Source organism: Serinus canaria, chromosome 6 (genome assembly GCF_022539315.1).
Source record: "Serinus canaria isolate serCan28SL12 chromosome 6, serCan2020, whole genome shotgun sequence".
Lineage (NCBI taxonomy): Eukaryota > Metazoa > Chordata > Aves > Passeriformes > Fringillidae > Serinus > Serinus canaria.
In genome coordinates, this window is record NC_066320.1 from 12,413,311 (window position 1) to 12,432,170 (window position 18,860).

At 36.6% G+C, this 18,860-nt stretch overlaps 1 protein-coding gene across 3 annotated transcripts in view; it reads left to right on the forward strand.

Annotated features, from left to right (window-relative positions):
• The window catches only part of DLG5 (discs large MAGUK scaffold protein 5), a 94,142-nt gene that overhangs the window by 59,842 nt on the left and 15,440 nt on the right, over window positions 1–18,860 (forward strand). For 2 of the 3 annotated variants that reach the window (XM_030240975.2, XM_050976220.1), the window contains exons 9-21: window positions 1,011–1,195; window positions 1,817–1,942; window positions 2,610–2,742; window positions 5,590–5,717; window positions 6,410–6,585; window positions 7,103–7,206; window positions 7,970–8,062; window positions 8,908–9,927; window positions 12,960–13,098; window positions 14,619–14,766; window positions 15,265–15,386; window positions 16,441–16,530; window positions 17,733–17,901. In XM_030240975.2, coding sequence (XP_030096835.1) covers window positions 1,011–1,195; window positions 1,817–1,942; window positions 2,610–2,742; window positions 5,590–5,717; window positions 6,410–6,585; window positions 7,103–7,206; window positions 7,970–8,062; window positions 8,908–9,927; window positions 12,960–13,098; window positions 14,619–14,766; window positions 15,265–15,386; window positions 16,441–16,530; window positions 17,733–17,901 — 2,633 coding nt within the window. The remainder of the gene's footprint in view (window positions 1–1,010; window positions 1,196–1,816; window positions 1,943–2,609; window positions 2,743–5,589; window positions 5,718–6,409; window positions 6,586–7,102; window positions 7,207–7,969; window positions 8,063–8,907; window positions 9,928–12,959; window positions 13,099–14,618; window positions 14,767–15,264; window positions 15,387–16,440; window positions 16,531–17,732; window positions 17,902–18,860) is intronic. The other variant, XM_030240976.2, reaches the window with a different exon arrangement.

Here is an 18,860-nt window from a genome sequence, read left to right on the forward strand (position 1 = left end):
TGCCTTTAATAATGCCTTTTTCGTTCTTAGCTTAGTTCGATCAATAACTTGGAAGACATTAAAAGTCTGGGCACATTGGGAGTCTTGCCTCCTTTCCTCAAGTCACTCTAAAATACAGGCATGTGCATGTATGTTCTTCAAGACATACTGACAGAAATTATTTGGAAAAAATGCGTTTGTGCTTTGTGTTAAGATTGTTTGTAAATATGAATAGAAAAAGTTTACATTTTAACCAAATTGTAACTCAATAAGTCCAGATTCATTAGTTTCCTTTACATTTTTGAAATTAAACACACGCAGTTGTTTGCAAGCCCACAGGTTCTGATGGGCTGTACTGTTGTAGCTGGCTTGTGTTATTGTGCTGCAAGCTTGTTTTCTGTGTGTATTTGTCTTAGTGTTGTCACCATCTCTCTTACTCAAATAGGGAATTCTGGAGGGACAAGTTAAGAATAAAGTAATTCTTATCTAAAACAAGAAGCATTAAAGAAAAACTTTCTTTCAATTCCATTGCTCTTCAGTTTCATTGCTTTGGAATTAAGGGACCTGAGTGAATCCCAAGTCTTGGGATTGTTGTCTCAGGGTAAATAATAGGTGTTAATGTGGGAAATATGTGTTGTCTATCTATGCTATATCTATACTATATGCAGTTGCATATGGTAGTGTATCTTGATTTCTAAATTAAGTTGAAGGTTTTTCCTATCTGCTAAGCAGAACAAGATTGAAGCACAGAATGTCATCTCTGAAATATGACACATTCACTGATGTTATTTTCATGTGAGGATTCTTTTTCACATAGTTGTACAAATTTGTGTGCTACTGGATGAAATGCATTACAGCAGGTTTTATCTTTCTTCTCAACCCTCCCAAAGTTGTTGCTGAAATAAATTAATATTTTTCATTAAATTATAAGAATTTAATACATCCAGCTACATACAGATAGCAAAAGCTGTTTGTGCATATGTATCTAAAAATTGTGCCTAAAATACTTATCTGTGTTTCTTAATTCCTAGATACAAGATTCTGCTACCCTAGACATAGAAAGAGCAAACAAAGAAATTGAAATGCTTCGGAAGCAATATGAGGCAATGTCACAAGAACTAAAGGAAGCTGTCCAGGAAGCAGAAGTAGCCAAGTGTAGGAGGGATTGGGCCTTTCAAGAGCGGGATAAGATTGTTGCAGAAAGGGAAAGCATACGGTAAACAACTGCTAGATGATACCTGAGTGATCTCGGTAACACCTGGTGCGCAGCTGATGCAGTTCTAGGATGGCTGGATTTTGCCAGCACTTCCTCTGCATTAGCTGTCACGTGGTGATTTTTTTTAAAAATGTTGAGGGCGCCTTACAAGATCTTTGTCATTTTCTGTGCTTTCATAACCAAAATGTCTCTAGTAAATACCCTTAAGTCTAACAGCGCTGCTGTGTTGGGAACAGCCAATTGTGCAATCCTGTAGGCATGCTATACTAATAATCCTGCTGTAGCTCTAGTCCTGCACATAATTCTTTGTCTGTGGGGACATGCACAAAAAGTGTCCAGCATATTTGCTACTAAATATCTCTAAGGAGCTAAGAAAAATACTTAAATAAGGGGTTTTTCTGCTAGCTTAAAGAAGATAAGTAGAAATAAGATTCTGAAAGGGATGAAGAATTAAGACCTAACATATGTCATTTTTTTCTTCCTTATCCTTTTTTTTTATTTTGCAGATAGAAACCTTTTGAAACTGTTTTTTGAAATTTTACATTAACTATACAATGTGGTAAAACCAGTTTATTTTAGTAGGGTTTTAAGTAACTAGATTGAAACCTTTTTCTTTTGAAGAACTTTGTGTGACAACTTAAGGAGGGAGAGAGACCGAGCTGTGAGTGACTTGGCTGAAGCTCTTCGCAACCTGGATGACATGAGAAAGCAGAAAAATGATGCTGTTCGTGAGCTGAAGGAACTGAAGTATGTTAGAGAAATGACCAAACTGCATTAAAGTTGGTGATGAAAACTTTGTTTTGTTAACTGTGTTCTTAAGAGAACCATATGTTTTTGCAGCTTTAGGCAGCAGGCGTTCATGTTATTGTGTGTGGAAGCATTGCCGGCCTGTGTTTTTAGTTATCATGGAAATTATTATGCTGGGCACTATCTGTTTCATCTTTTTAATGAGACTCATAGTGTAAGCTTTGTGCTGTGGAGATACACTTAAGTAATAATGGGATCCTTTCACTGAAGTCCTATTAACTGCAGCTTAATTCCTCTCAACTGTTTACTCAGTGGTTTATGGGAGAGTTTTTGTCTTTTCTATTTATCATGCCCTAAATACTGATGAATCTCATCTGAGGGTAAATTAAATTCATTTTGGAAGATGTTAAAAACCTAGTTGTGCACTTTGTCTTACATTTTTTGCAATAGTTTTATATGACTATGTAAAGACAATGTATGGAAATGGAAAGTCAGTTTGACAGCAGACCAAGAATATTGCAAAGACAGAAAACAAAGGAAATTTTTGACAGCTTGGATTTTTGATTTAGAAAACCAAATATAATATCCATCACAATCTTACCATTATTTTTCAGTTTATTTAAAAGGGGGTTGTCTATGTCTGCAAGTAATAATTTTCTTTGCCTAGGGAAAAGATGGAAAATCAATTGGAAAAGGAGGCCAGATTTCGCCAACTGATGGCCCATAGTTCCCATGACTCAGCCATAGATACAGATTCTCTGGAATGGGAAACAGAAGTGGTAGAATTTGAAAAAGACAGAGTAAGTAAAATCATACACTGTGTTGTCTTGTGTATTGGATAGCTCCAAAGCCAGTTATAGTCTTTAAATGCTAGATAAGATTAAAAATATGATTGTGGTAATTTTAATTTTTTATTGTTTGACCAAAAAACGTGTAGGCAGCAAGTACAGTTACAGCTACATGAAAGTAGTTGATAAAACCAAGCTGTTATATACAAGCTTTATAATTTTGTTCATATGCATTATAAATAAAAATAGTTCCTCCATCTAATATTGCAGTGTACCCAGGTCCATGTAATGTAGTATAGTGGTCTTTAAGTTAGTGATTCACTGCAGACATGGCATTGCTAAGGCAGCCAAAACTTAAAATGTGAAGGAAACAGTGATATTAGAGGCCAATCTTTTACTGGCAACAACCCTTAAAATCTCTGCATAAAATAGTTAATGTTTTACATTAAGGTATTTATCCTACTTTTGCTCAGATCTGCTGATTAGAAATTTTAAAGTATTAAAAGTATTTATTCATGGTTTTAGGGCAACATTACTTTTCAGTATGAAAATCTGGGATGAAAGGAGATGCTAATCTCTTGCTTGTCTGTAGAGGAAATTAAATCTCTCTTCTATTTTGGCATATTAAGTAAGGTTCTTAAGTTTAGCAAGCCAGATAACCTCTATTATTATCCTAGTAGTATTTTTCTCCATATAATTTCACTTTTTTTTTCACTGTAGCCTAAAATTTTTAATTTGCTGCAATGTATGTAATTCTTGTATGCTCTTCTATGTGACACGTTTGGTTGGCACATCCCATTGTTAATGGTAACTTTTTGGGCACATAAAATACACAGGTAGTCTTCCAGATTGCGATTCATTTATAACAGCTTCTGTATGTAGTAGAACTTCTTTGTCATTCCTGAATGACAAACTTTAGTGATTAAATTCTGTCAAATTAAGTCCCTTTTCTTCTACTGCAGTATTCAGGGGTCATCTTTTCTTATGCTCTTCCAATCTGTCTGTGTTCTGACAGTGCATCCTTACAAAATTACGAGTATGTTTCTTTTTTGGAACAAAAAATTAGATTCTGAAATACATATTGAAAAGATTAGATATTATATTATATTATATTATTACAATCTGAAATACATATTGAAAAGATTGAATGAACTGAATACCGATGTTGATCCATCAGAATCACCATCTGTAAATTCTTTCTGGAATAATAATGTAATAATTCCCCTTTGACCAAGCTGTTTCAGCACATCTGATCAGCTCTATCAGTTTGGTTCCTTCTTGTTTTAACTGATAGCCAGTAATTTTGCTTTTCCATTGTGTGTTAAATTAATTAGTAGGTCTAGCGTATGATGTGCCTGTGCTAAACAGCGTAGCAGTGTGATGAATTTTTCATTCATTTGCAGTTATTTAGTTATTATTTACTTCAAAGATTGCTCTACATGTTTGCATCACTGAGATCAAATATGTGCACTTTGTCATTTGAATGCGTTTCCCTTTTTCAAACATAGGATTACGTTTGCAGCTATCAGATTATAGTAATAATACTGTGCCAACCTTGATCAAATATAGGGAAAAATCTTTGCTACCAGCATTTGAATTCCAGGGTCAAGACCACAGAGTTTAATACATTTCAGTAGTTTTATTTTTGCTTAAACTTCGCATGTCTTATTAAACTTGTGTTATACATAATCACGCAGCTCAAAACTGAGAGAAATAATACTCACTTTTCATCTCTGATGCTGTATAATGATACTGTGATCTCTACTCGATCCTTTTTTATGTCAGCCTCATGCTCTTCCCTATGAAATTTTTGTCTTACGTAGGATATTCGGAAGGATCATAAGGATTTTAGGGTTTTTTTTTCAGCTTTAAATTAGTTTATTTTCTGGTAAATGTTGATCTTTTTGCATGCTTTATCTTCAGCTTTTATCAGGCACCTTTTGTACTCCCTGAAGACGTTATGCTCTTCTCATTCTGAGGGGTTAACTTGAACCATGCTTACACATCTGCTTTAGACTCTACTTATTTTTTTCATGTTTGATTTTAAAGTACCACCACCCTTCATTATGCTGAGATGGTTGATCCAGTAGACAGATTCAAGTAGAGTTGTCTAATTTTTAGAAGTGTATTATTTAAAAGTGAAAATAGCAATAATAATTCAGTTTGTGGTCAGTTGATACCAATGTACTATTTTTTGAATCAGTTTTTTCCTTACAGTGACCTTATTATTTACCAAAGCAAGCACTACATTAAAATTTCCCTGTTTTGTTCCATGACCAATCTCTTAAAGATTTTTGTAATTTTTCACATCAAGAATTATCTAGTTTGGGTCAGGCTTGGTAGAATATCACCTCTAAATCTGTATTTAGAAATGGTCCCCCATAATGCTAGAGCTATTTTTCTTGTTTTTTTCTGGTCTCTAATCATACCACAGCAGAGGTCTGCCTGAGTTCACCACTGACACACAATGCTGTTTCCTTACCTTGCCAGTTGTTTTTCCCCCATTCTTAGGAAACGTGTCCTTGTTTTCTTACTACACAACCGATATTGTACCTTACAACAGATTATATGAGTCTGAATGGGCTTTTTCACATGCTCAGCTGCTTTTCTGTTACTCTTTGGTGAAGTTCCCCATTTGTATTATTTAAGCCTTAATTTGAGAGAGAAGCATTATTCCAATGCCAAAAGACTAATGGAAATGGTAGTTTATATATTTATGTATAAAAAAATAAAACCTTACTGATGCAGGAACCCTGTAAACAGAAGTAAATAGAAATACTGCAAACATGCAGTAATGCCTCCTGGTAACAGACACTGTTTGCCAGTGCAGTGGAATCATCTGTTATTACTATTTACTAGGATGATATGGACTTGAAAGCACTTGGATTTGATGTGGCAGAAGGTGTGAACGAGCCGTACCTCCCTGGAGACTGCGGGATCTTTGTTACCAAAGTAGACAAAGGAAGTATTGCTGATGGTCGCTTAAGGTAGGCTCTGACTTTAGAAGATACCTGTTGGGTTTTTGATCATAATAAACTAAATCTGAGCATATTGGAAATTGTCATCATTTTTAAAATTATTTTAAGTTCTTTTTTCTTTATCATTTGCCATGTGTATATTATTCATGTTGGTTGGAAAATCACACTGAGAAGGCGGACACCTACAAGCATTACAGAAATTAAACACTGTTTGACTCAGCACTAAAAACTCAAAAGAATCTGAAATGTTCATTTGTTGCACTGTGCCCTGTTTACTCCATTATTGTAATCTCCTTAAACCTGTATTTATTTAAATTTTGGGAAAGACATGAGGGTAAGTTGTTGAGGGTGGGCAGGAGAAAAGTAGGGTTAAGCAAGGGATCATTTGGAGCCATCTGCTATTCTTGGTGTTGATAGAAGCTTTTTAGTAACTTTTTAGTAACTCTTCTCAGTACAAAGCATTGCAGAAGTAGTCATTAGTGATTTAAGGATATTATTTTCCTGGTGAAATGCAAACTAGTAGTTCTGGTTTTCATTTAGCTGCTATTTAATGCTTTTTCAGGAATGGATAACTCCAGATTATGAAGGATGATTTTATTGAGATCAGCTCTGTTGCATGCCTTTTCATGGAACATTATTCATGTGCTGTGTCCAGCAAAGTGTGCTTATAACTGACCTACCTAATTCTGTATATCTACCAGAGTGAATGATTGGCTGCTGAAGATAAATGATGTGGATCTTACCAATAAGGATAAAAAGCAAGTTATAAAAGCTGTTCTAAATGGAGGAGGTGTTATTAATATGGTGGTTCGAAGAAGGAAGTCTTTAGGTGGGCGAGTGATAACACCTCTTCACATCAATGTTTCTGGACATAAAGGTAATGACTAAAAAGGATGGATGTAAATGGCACATGTTTGTTCAGCCAAATCAGGCTTGACATAATGGTACATATTCTCTGAGCCTTTGCTCAAATCACATTTACATGTTTATGACCTCCTAGAGGGGAGTTTTCATAGTTTTTTTAAAGCAAACCAAGAATGCTGTTATTGATAATAGCTTCATCTTGTAAATACAGGTTTTCTTTTTGTCCTTGGGTGGGTTTTAGTTGATTCTTTTTTAAATACTTGTCTCTAGTTGGCTGCCTGTGTGGAATGTTTGTGGGAGTGTAAACAAATCTGTTAAACCCAGTTACCCCATGTTTGTGTGATTATATCAGTTTTTGGGATATTCAAAGTCCTTGTTTTCCCCATCTTGTTATTTCTTTGAAACGGTTTTCAGAAATTGAAACTCAGCTAGATTGGTAGTCATATTTCTTTCTTGTGCAGGCAGGTCAGACATGCCATTTGAGCAATATATTTGAATTGCAGAATCAAATTCTTCTCTATCTATTTCAGATAGTGGGGTCAGTCTAGAAAATGGAGTATTTGTTGCTGCTGTGGTGCCTGGAAGCCCAGCTGCCAAAGAGGGTTCCCTTACTGTGGGAGATAGAATAATTGCTGTAAGTGTTAAAAATCCATTTGTATTTTTTAAATTTTTATCTATTTTGAAGTGTTATCATTGATGCTTCTCTTTAGGATGCCAAACATTCCAATTAATTTTTACTTTTTCAATATTAAATCCTTTTTGTAAATTCACTGGATATTTATTCTAAATTAATGCTTTTGTATGCTGAGTGATGAATATAATGTGCAGCTTATTTCCTAAGTTCATATGAGAATTTTTGTCAGAAGTATTAGCTTATTCTTTACACTTGGCTCTTATATATGTACACACACACACATATATATACACGCACACATACACACACGCACATATATCTATCTATCTGTCATTGTTATACTGGCTAGGAAGGGTCAGTTCCAAAAAGGCATCCCTTCATTGAATGAGAGGTTCCTTGTCTTATAAATGTTGGTACCACAGCTGTCATCTGTTCTGGGGAGGGAGTCTGTCCCTGCTGCCCTTGCAGCCTTGCAGGATGGGTGTGGTTTGTGCACTGTGAAAGGGGAGGTGATTGCTGCTGGTACAACTGCACAGAAGGTGTAGTGAACTGGTGGTGTCACGCTGTGTCCCTGCAGGAGTAGCAGATTGGATTTAGGAGTTGTCCATTTTCCACTCTTAAAAATGCACAATCATCAACCAGATTTCAGTCACATATATGTGTAGGCTGGTGTTTTCTCTTTCTCAGAGATCATCTACCTTAAATACTCCCTACCTATTATCTTTGATTTACACATGTCTGTTGTGGTTTCTTTTGTCTGCAGATCAATGGCATTGCACTAGATAATAAGTCACTTACTGAATGTGAAGCTCTGCTACGAAACTGTAGGGATTCCCTTACTCTGTCACTCATGAAGGTGAGTAACAGAAGCTAAATTTGCAAAGTTCTCTTGAACTTTATGGAGAATTATTGTAGTTGTTCAAGGAAGAATATATTCAAGAAAATTAGTATATCAAAATGGGAAAAAGACAGCCATCTGAATGCATTTCTCTGGTGGCATGCTTCCTCAACAGTTATTTCCAAAGTAAGGCTCTTGTGCCATCTAGTAGGAAATGAGATTAACTTACTGTCTTCTTTCTCATTTGTTTGCTGGTTGCATGAAATTAGCGCTACCACAATTGCTTGCTGCTTCCTGGGTTTTGCTTCAGAGCTGCAGCACTTTTGTACTTGAAAGATAAACTGCCTGCTGGCTAAAGAAAGTTAGCTTTTAGTCAGGAGGGAGTTGTGCAGAAAACTCAAATGTTGCTATCATGAAAATTAAGTACAAGGCTTTGATTTTCAGGTTTGCTTTTTGAGTTTAGAATCCCATTATTTTGGCCCTGTTAAATGGATTTTGAGTTGTAATTTCAGATCTAGAGACCTTGAGGTTTTAAGAAAGTAAGGAGATGAAATGTTTGAGGGGAACTGGGCAATGAAAGCTATCTTATTGGCATCACATATCAGAGGCAGATGTAGAATGCAGGGCCCTTCACTTTCAATTGAGTACTTTTGCCACCATGTGGAGTTGCCCTTTTGGAATTGTTCTAAAAATGTTAGAAAAATTTTTCTAGCTTCATTTCGTCTGTTGTTCTGTGCTTTGAATTGTAAGATATTATGAAATGTATATTCAGGTATAGATAAATCAAGGAGGGTAGGATATGACTCATGCTAAACAGAAATCAGCCACAATAATAAGGTGATCACATGTGATTTTTGTTTTAGGTTTTTCCTCAGAGTTCATCTTGGAGTGGTCAAAATATATTTGAAAATTTGAAGGATTCAGAAAAAATGTCAAACTGTAGAGTTCATGCATCAGAGATACAAGCACAAAATAAAAGAAATCTGAAACTCAACAGCTCAACCCAGACTGACATTTTCAATCCAGACATCATGGATGGCAAGAAGGAGCAGAGCGATCAGGGCAGCACTTCATTTTGCGATCACAAACCTTTCCCTAGTAACACATTACGAGTTGACTCTCATAGGAACACAGTGCACAGTTGCCATAGCAATTCAGAACACAGTCTCAGCTCCTTCAGCCCGGAGACATACGGGGACCAAGGCTATGGAGCTGTTGACTTGGACAACAGGAGGCTGCCTTACGAACCGACAGGAGCTGACTGTGTGATGGTTGAGGCAGCATTTGACAAAGGACATGGAACTAAGCATAGTGGTGGTACCTGGCCGAAAGTCATGGTTAATATCTCAGCAACAGAAACAGAAAAGTTCTCTGTGTATAAAAAGCCAAAACAAAGGAAATCTATCTTTGACCCTGATACTTTCAAAAGGCCACCAACTCCTCCCAAACTGGACTACCTTTCCCCTAATCAGGTGACTAGCCATTCACCTCAGCCATCAAAAGCTGAAGTGGCTTCAACTCCTCCAACTCCTCCTAAGAGAAGTGACTCCATTAAATTTAAACATAAACAGCAGGCGAGCTCTGCATCTGAGTCTACAGTAACAACGGGATCACCACCCACCAGCCCAGCCACTGCCCAAGCTCCAGTTTCCTTGGCACTTAAACAGGACTCTGCTACTCTCAAGGGGCGCAGCAGGAATGCTGGGCATTATTATCGGGAGGAGGGAATTGACTGCACTCACCTGTCTTCAAGGAAATCCTGTGAAGATGACATTGGCTTTCAGAGAGTTGAAGAGCCAGAGATCAAGAGACCACGGCCAAAATCGGCTCCTGCTCTTAGGCATAAAATGACCCCTGTGCCCATTCCTAATCCTGCACTTCAGGTAGCATCTTGGTATATTGAAGCACAAAACTAGAAACCTTGAAGTGTGTTAGCAGTGTGGTTTTGGGTGCCCAGTTATGTACCAGAGCAGGAGAAGCATAGCCCATCCTCAGAATTCAGGTCTTCTTCAGAAGGCCTGAGGCTCAGTTGGCCCTTGGCAGTGTCACAAAATACAAAACCAATATGTGGAGTTCCAGTATTTACCAGGCAGTGGTGACCCCCAAACAGAAAGATAGTGTTCTGCTTTGCCACCAAACCTGGGGTGTTAATGCTGCTTGTTGGAACATCTGGGCTCTTATATGTTTTTGACAACGTGAAAAGACAAATAAAACCACAAAGCATCAGCTTTAGAAAAACTGAAAATAGGGTTTCTGAAGTTTTACTAAGTTGGGTTGGTTGTCCAGGTCACAGTACAATTTAATGGACAAAGGTGTACCACCCATAAGGTTGGTTTTTTCCCAAGTCTTTCGATGTGTCAAAATAATTTTGTGCATCTTATCTGAAATTCAAAGGGTGTTAGGTCTATTACACTATAAAGGTGAACTGTTTATTAGAATATGATGCATGCTCAAAATCAGCATGTAACTTTTTAGAATAAAGATCCCTGCAGAGAAATGGTGGGCCATGTCTTGACAGAGTGGATGGAAGAAAAATTTTTGTGCTCTGGGAAGGACCTATTTAGATGAATGCATTCTATAAAGTGACATAATCAATAATGCTATTTCAGATCCTCTGCCTCAGATTTGCTCAGCTGGCAGATAGAGATATTTTTTTATTTTCCAACTAAAAACAGAAGTTTATAGAAGTGTTATTTATGTTAAATATAATTACATCATAATGACTTAGAATTTCATATTCTTTTCCCTTACTTGTTTATACCTGGGTAATCTCACCCTGTTCACAGAGTTTTAGAAGCAATACAGTTGGCAGATTTGAATTGTAAGTAGTGCAGGGCCTAGAGCCTTATGTATGCAAAAATACTGGCGTAAGAGAACACCTGGCAGGTTTTTATGCCTGCCATAAAAACTTTTTTTTGTCTGCTTCCATTTTATTTTGTCTACTTCCATTCCTTATGCATTCCCAAACGTTTTTGGGGAAAAAGAGTTATGGAGATCTTTAGGCCTCTGTGTCAGCACTGCTCAGCAAAAAATGAAAACATATCTCTATTACCAGCACAATCAAAAAAACCATAGTCCATAGTAGCTACTGTGAAGAACATTAACTCTGTCCCAACCAAAACCAGCACAACCAATGACTAAAAAGCATTAGAAGTCAATTTTGTAGCTGTAATCAGCAGGTTTGGTCTGAAGAGCATTATAGCTAAGAGAAAGGTCACAAGAACTGCACTGCACGAAGTGCAGGGGGGCATATTGTGATCTCATATTTTAGCATGTGTGTATCAACAAAACAAGATCAAGATACTGAACACATTCGAGTAGGAGGTGTTTGCTTTAAATGGAATATCAAGTTGATCCATTAGCACTGATACTCCCATTCCTCATTGTAGTGTGTTGTCATGGACATATACACCGCCCTGGTTATAATTGTAGTAGTGTTTGTATAGTGAGTAAAGAGTTGCCAGTTGTGACAAGGACACATGTAGGTGGAGACTTATGCCCAGGAGATTTGTTAGCTGGAACAGAGTGGGTGATTTGGCACTCACTGTTGAAGAGACCAAAGGGTACATGGGGACATGTTGCAATTGTTTCCATGTGCTGCCCGAGCTGTGTTACAGATGGCAAGGTAGGTGTTGGTTTGAGGTAAAGAAGAAAATTTTATAGTAGAACTACAGTGACTTTTTTTTGGTTTGCTTTTTTAAGGTTAATTTTTGTCTTTGTTAATTTTTAGTTTTAGGATTAAATTAAAACTAGGTTCTGTGATTCTTTTTTATTTTTCTTCACTTTCTCCTGTCCACCCAAAAAATAGGCAGAACTTTATAACTCTGAAGTTGTTGGCCAGAGAGCACAAGTGATACTGTGCCTCAAAATGCGGGCATCAGTCACTCTGAAATTTTTTTTCCTGGTGGAATGCCCTTGTCTGTTGCAGCTACATCGCGCTGTTTGTAACAGTGGTGCCCAGTCAGCATGCCTTCACTCCTGAAGTAGTATTTGTAATAGCAAAATACAGTGTAGTTTAAATTTGTAGCCATATTGGGTGTTGTTATTTTATTTAGATGTGTATATACACAGTTAATTTTGTGTACTTTGATAAGTTGATATATTTAGGTGTGCTTTAATTCCTAAATAGTAGATGGAACAATTACTAGTGCAGACATGAAAATGATCAAGAACTGGTTCTAAGAAGGCACCTCTGCCTTTTTGAGTCTTTGTGCTTTCAGTAATTCTTCATTTAAATAAAATACCATTATCATAAAAACTTAAAGTACATTTTCAATATTTATTTTTTTACTTTTTTCGAGCATCAGTCACATATTTTGTGTTGTACATTTCAAATGTGTGAACGCTGTGTGCTGAGCCCTGCATTTACAGCTCTCCTGCATCACTGTCAATGTCTGAGCTATTCTTATATATGTTCTTAACTCACCAGCGTCTACTTGCTATATACAGAACAGAAGTTGTGAAGAAGAACTTGTTGTTCAACAACAAGTTGATTTGCTTGTTGAAGAGAGGTTACTTCTCATGTATCTGGAAATGCAGGCTTATAGGGAAATGCTTTCTGGCTTTTTAGCCAGATTTTCTATAGCAAACACTTGTGACAATAGGAGCTGAAATATCCTGTGAAAGCAGAGAAATATAACTGTATGCTGGGTGTTTCCATTGATACAAAAGGCATCAGTTAAATTGCAAATATTGGCCTAAAAAGATTACAAAATAATAAAAAATAATAATGAAGTAGGATGGAGGAAAAATGGATAGAAGGACATAATTGAAAGACAAATGTCTAAGAAGCACTGGGGTGGCACATTCTGGAACCGATACTTGGAAGTTTGATGTTGCTTATAGTCCCACAGTTTGACAGTTTTACTCTTTTGAATCTCTAACTTCCTGTAATCAAATTTCTGTGTTCTTGTAGGTGCAGAAATATGCTCCAGCTAGTGAGGAGCATCTGTCTCCAGAGCTTCAGGAATGGGCACCATATTCCCCCAAACGTTCTGCTAGGCACAGCGATGGCTTTGTGCCTGCTGCCTTATACCCTGGCAGCATGTCAGCAGGTGAGTGGCAGAACTCCAGACTGATTCTAGGAATGCCCCAAGGCACTTGTCCACACTGGACAATATTGGGGATTAGTCGTGTTAAGTACAGAAGGAACACGACTCACCAAACCTGTTTCCATGGTCTGTTGTAGTCTGAACATGGTGCGCTCAGCTTTTGGACTGTAAAGAAGTGAAGCCTGATTAAGAATCACTAAGGAAGCTGAGCAACTTCTGGCTGAAGCATTTGTGTTTCATCAGTTTCTGTGCAGAGGAGTTCTCAATACATTAGTGCAGAACAAGGTGTAGCCTGTCCTTTAGGAGGAAAAGTAAGATTTCCAGTATTTTTGAAAGTAAATGAAGGTATCCCAGGCTTTAGCTGCTTTATTTCTGAAATTCTTCCAAGGAAAAAATCTGATATTCAGGAAGTGAAACATATTAAGTTGTACCAGTTGGAAACATTTGGGGTATCTGATGTTGAGTGCCCAAACTGGCTGTGATCTTAATCAAAGTGAAAGGTTAAATGTGAGTGTGTTTGAGATACGAAGATACTGAAAAGGGGACTCACAGGAAGCTCAATATATATTTGTATAATCAGGACAGAAAACATCATTTTGTTTTAGGTGATTGAAGAGTTTTTGGTTTTGAACTTCTTGTTAGCAGGTTTTGAATTGGCACTGACTAAATGAAGTGCTTAAGGAAGTAATTAGGATATTGTATGCTAGTTACTTTGTAATAGTCAAGAAGTATTTGGTAAATGTGTTTTTAGATAGATTGCTCAACTTTAGTGTCTGGTTTTAGGTTTCAGTTTTCAGCAGTTGTATATTAAATTTCCAATCAGGTGATACTGATTTTTATGAGTTTATCCTCTCGTCTTGTAAAGCCCCAAACTCCTGTAAGTTGTAGAAGTTATGGAGGATTTTATTCTTTCTGGAGAACATGAAGGTAATAATCTGTGTTCTATGCTACCAACTCATTTAAAGGGAAATTTTAAGTTAGATTTCGGTTTAGTACTGAGGGATGAATATACTTTAAAAAGCAGCTTGAGTAATAAATTTCAGAAATAAATATTAGAATTTAAAGTCGCAATAGAAGTGGGAGTCTTTGAGGCAACAAAAGAGAAGAACCAGAATAATTATAGCCGCAGTCAGTTCAAGTGCCAAATGAAATCTTGCATGCTGGTTGGATGACTAAATTCTGAATGTCTATTCCTGGTTAAAAAATTTATGTACTTGAAAACAGAAAATCTTATTTACTAGCACATATTAAAATCATATGCTGTGAATGGCTTCATTTTTTGTAATATTGATACAGTAATATTTTGATTACTGACTCATTACAGAATTGTAAAGAAGATTTTAAACATGCATGTATTACCAAAAAGGTGTTGTATGGTGCTTAATAATGTATTTGTATACTAATATTTTTATTTATCATACATGTAAATGTTAAAATATATAATTATAAAATATTAAGGTTTATTTTAAATCTGGACTTTATATGCTAATAATGTTGACAAGAATATGCTTCTATCATTGAAGCAGGGACAGTACCAAGAAGCTTAGCACCGTGTCCTGCAGTGACTGCTGTCATGAGAAATCCAATCTATACTGCCTGGAGCCATAGAGTTCACACCAGCAATTGCCCATCAGTTGCCAGCCAAATATGTCACCAGCATCTGCATCCCAGGTGTTTTTAAATTTATGTCTCCCTAAAATTTTGTTTTCATTGGGGTAAAATTGCTTCTGGTAGTTTGGTAGAGTGCAGAGTGAGACATTCTGCTATTGTGTGTTATTTTGATCCAGGGGTCTCAAAACCATTATGGCATATAAATGATGTGCCATTTGCTTTCATGTCTTTCAGTAACTGACGGATTAGGTTTTCCTCTGCCCCACTGACTGATACTGACAAATAAAATTTTTTTTTAATTAACTGATTTCTAACTTTTTTTCTTGAAACTGCCAAAACAAACAAAGCTTTCTTCTGTTTTATATACATCAAGGCTATTTTTCTTCTGTCTTCTAATAATTCATAAAATGATGAGACAATGTGGTAGTGGAAATGAAAGAAGCATTCATTTTATTCAGTACATGGGCTAACCAAAATCTTTTGTTGGTCAGTTTCTGTTTGCTGAGGTTCTTTGCCCAGTTCTAACTGTTGCCCTATTCTGCTTTTCTTTTGATGTAGTTCCCAGCATCAAGGTCGCCTGAGTTTGGACCTAAGTCATAAACACTCCAACGACTACTCTGAAAATTCACGTACAAGAGCATCTCATGGCTCAAATTCATTGCCATCTAGTGCCAGACTTGGTAACCAGCTTTTCTGATTTATTGTCTGTGGGATTCCTGTATACTAGAGAAAATTATAAATTGAAAACTCCTTAAGTACCCTCGTTGTGGAATTGTCATGGTTGGCAAAGCCTAAGGGTTTCCGGTGTTCCTTTGGTTCATTTCCTGTAGGTTTATGACTAAAGGTGTTCCCTGGAAGTTGCTGTGGTTAATTTGTTCTTTACAGTCTCTTTGAAATGGTCTCTGTGTGTGAGGGATTCTCCTTTCCATGCCTGTTGCTCTTTAAAAGTATCCTTAGAGAGTTGGGACACAGGGCCAAATGCTGAGGTTCAATGAGCTGGTGAGAGGAAAGGAAAGGAGAGAGCCCCTTGAACAAACAGTCAAGGATGACTAATAGAAAAATGTAAATTATATTCTTGGAAAATAAAGTATACTTATGTTTAGTTGACTGACATGTAAATATTTTGTTATGCCTAGCCTAATGACACCAAAGCAAATGCATGCTTTATAGCAGTGACATTTTAACATTTTAGATTTATTTAAGTTTTTAATTGTGTAATAACTGGGGGCTTTATATGTGCTTGTGTTCCTGTGTTCCATCAAAGATTGAGTAGAGCATGGTAGCTTTCTAAGCACAGCAAAAAGGGGCATAACAATTTGCAGCCAGTATCAGTGATGCTGTATTCATCCAAGCAGAATGTAATCAAAATATTTTAAATGCCCTTTTACCAAGTCCCATGGATTCTTAGTGAACAGAGATGTTAGATGCTTGCTTGGACTTGGAGTAAATTTTAATTTGGTAGAAAAATACTAAAAATATTTTTTCATACAAGTATGTACAGTGCATATATACAGTGTAGCTGCATCGTGTTCTGTTTATACTGACTGTGTAATCAAGATAATTTGCTATAATTGTGATATTTGCATTTATGAGGGTAATCACCAAAGCTTTTGCCTTGATCATTTAGAGGCCACTTTAATGCTCTTTGAAGAAGTACAATCTAAATGTACTTTTTTTGTTGATTGTAGTTGCTTTTAGTTTTGTCTTTTTATTTTTTCCTTGTTTTAAAAATAGGTTCTTCAAGTAACTTGCAGTACAGAACAGAACGAATTAAGATCCCTTTAACACCAAGATATCCAAGGTCCATGATGGGCTCTGACAGAGGTGAATTATTTAATAAGTAATTTTAGTTATACTGTTTTCAGCATAACCAAAACAAAGCTCTTGCAGTTGTTAAATCAGGATGTGCCACAGTCTAAGTAGGACAATTTTATTAAGGTTAGAAAATCTGCATTTTGCCAGAGAAATGTTAAAAAAGAAAAGAAACTTTCTAGTGAAATTTTTCTGATGGTTGACTCAAGTACTGGCACACTGAGTAAAAATGCAGACAGTAGTAAGAATAAGCGTTGCTGTATGTTTTGTAGTTGTTGTTTCTTCTAGAATGATGCCTTGAAAATTTTAAGTGAGCTGACATGCCTTTTTTTTGTTATTGTTTCTTTAAGTATATTATTTGCTTACTGTTGTGTCACTGATTGTAAATTATACTTCGAAATGCAGTGAAAATATTTCAGTACTTCATTCAAAATTGCTTAGTGGGAGATGTTTAAAGACAAGCAGTAGTTGGAGTGCTGCAGAATCAGGAGTTTGCTGACAGCAATCAGCAACTCTTTGCTGCCATCACTGCTCAAATGTTCTGCAGCCTTAATGTATTGTGTGCAGTGCTTTTCCTAACTGGGCCAATAAAGTTCTGGAAAGTAGCTTTCATTTGTGATTTATAGTTTGAGGTTTATTTTCTGTTGCTTTTCAAAGGGAGCAAACTGTCGTGGCACTTGTTCTGTAGATTACTTAGGAAGGGTACAACCAGGGTAAAGATGCAATCTAAGTCATGTCAAGCTTGTTTGAATTTTCAGAGCTTTCGTGCCTCTCTGTGTAGGATGCGTGCTTGACTTCTGTTATCTTTTTCAGGTGTCACATAATGTACCTCCTATGTAAAGTGAAGGGCTGCACATAAATATTTTATTTGAAAACAAACCTACGTATTAGATTTTTATTTTGCTTCTTTCCTGTCTTTTATTTTTCTTTAATGTGCTTTTTAGACACGCTCCTGGTGTAGCTTGTCTGTAACCTTGTCTCCTGTTGAAAATGGCAGTAGTTGTTTGCACTTGGAGAGGACAAGTTTAACACAGAGTCATTAAGGACAGTAAGTTTGCACTGTCTGAAATGAGTTACCTGGTCTTCCTAAGCCGTGACTAATAGATAGTGAACAGTCAGTCCTCTTTCTTGGCTCAGATGTGTGTGGTGTCTTTGACTGTGTCTGCCAGCTATGACAGATGCAGGACTCTAAAACTCCTGTTGCCTCTTCCTAGGCTCCTTGTCACACTCAGAATGTAGCAGTCCCAGCTTGATAACGCCTCCCCAGTCACCTCTTAACTTGGAAACGTCCTCCTTCACCAGCAGCCAGTCTCAGAACTCCCTTTCTACATTACCTAGAATTTCCATTAGCCCTGTATCTGTTGGAGAACGTAGAAAAGATAGGTAAGGTCCCCACCTTTTTTGTTTATAATACCAATGTGTCTGAGGAAATTTTGTGTGTTTGTTTATTAGTCTGAAGGAATGTGAACATTTAATTTAAATGAAAAATATGGAGATGCAGAGGTGCATCTCAGGTCCTGTTATTGAATGTTTTTTTCTTTAGATACTATTTAAGAGATCTTTTTGTGGATTTTAAGAATGGGTGATTTCATAAAGGTTTTGTTTCTTCCATGTTAGACTAAAGGTAGCACCAAGTAAGAGCAGTTTAAATTGGAATATACCCTTTCAGTTCAACTGCCTCACATGCTTATGTATGATAGCCTTGTTCTATACTCTAGAAATCTAAACAAAATTAAGACCTAGTAACATCTGATAGCTAAATATCAAGTGCCTTAGCATTGCAGAATATGTGCTCCAACCACTGTGCCTTGTGTCCATATAACAAGATAAAATGAAAAATTGAGCACATAACTGTGGAAGAACAGTACAGGTGCAATTTTACTGCAAGCAGTACAGAACATGTACAGATGCAATTCAACTGCTCTGACTGATCCCTTTGGCTGTACCTGGACCACTGCTAGTAATAGCATTCAGTGTATGTGTAGGTGCTTGCAGAATTGGAATCTAATGTGATAGCTTCCTTAAAAACATGGGCTTTGTGTTTAATGACCTTTTATCTCACAATGAATATTTCAAAGATACATTGCTTACAGTATCAGTCTTAGACATCTGTTTTCATTTTAACCTGATCTGGCTAGACTATATACACTAAAAGGTTTGCACAAATTCAAAGCATAGAACAGTAAGACACAAATTTGAATCAGACTTTTATTTCCAGTAAGGCAGCTAAATGCCACTCAGGCAGTGTAAAAGAGCTCTGATGTGTTGAAATAGATTAGATTTATGTCAACTTCAAGACCCTTTTGTGTGCTTAATTTATGTAAAAACCATAAAAATGTGAA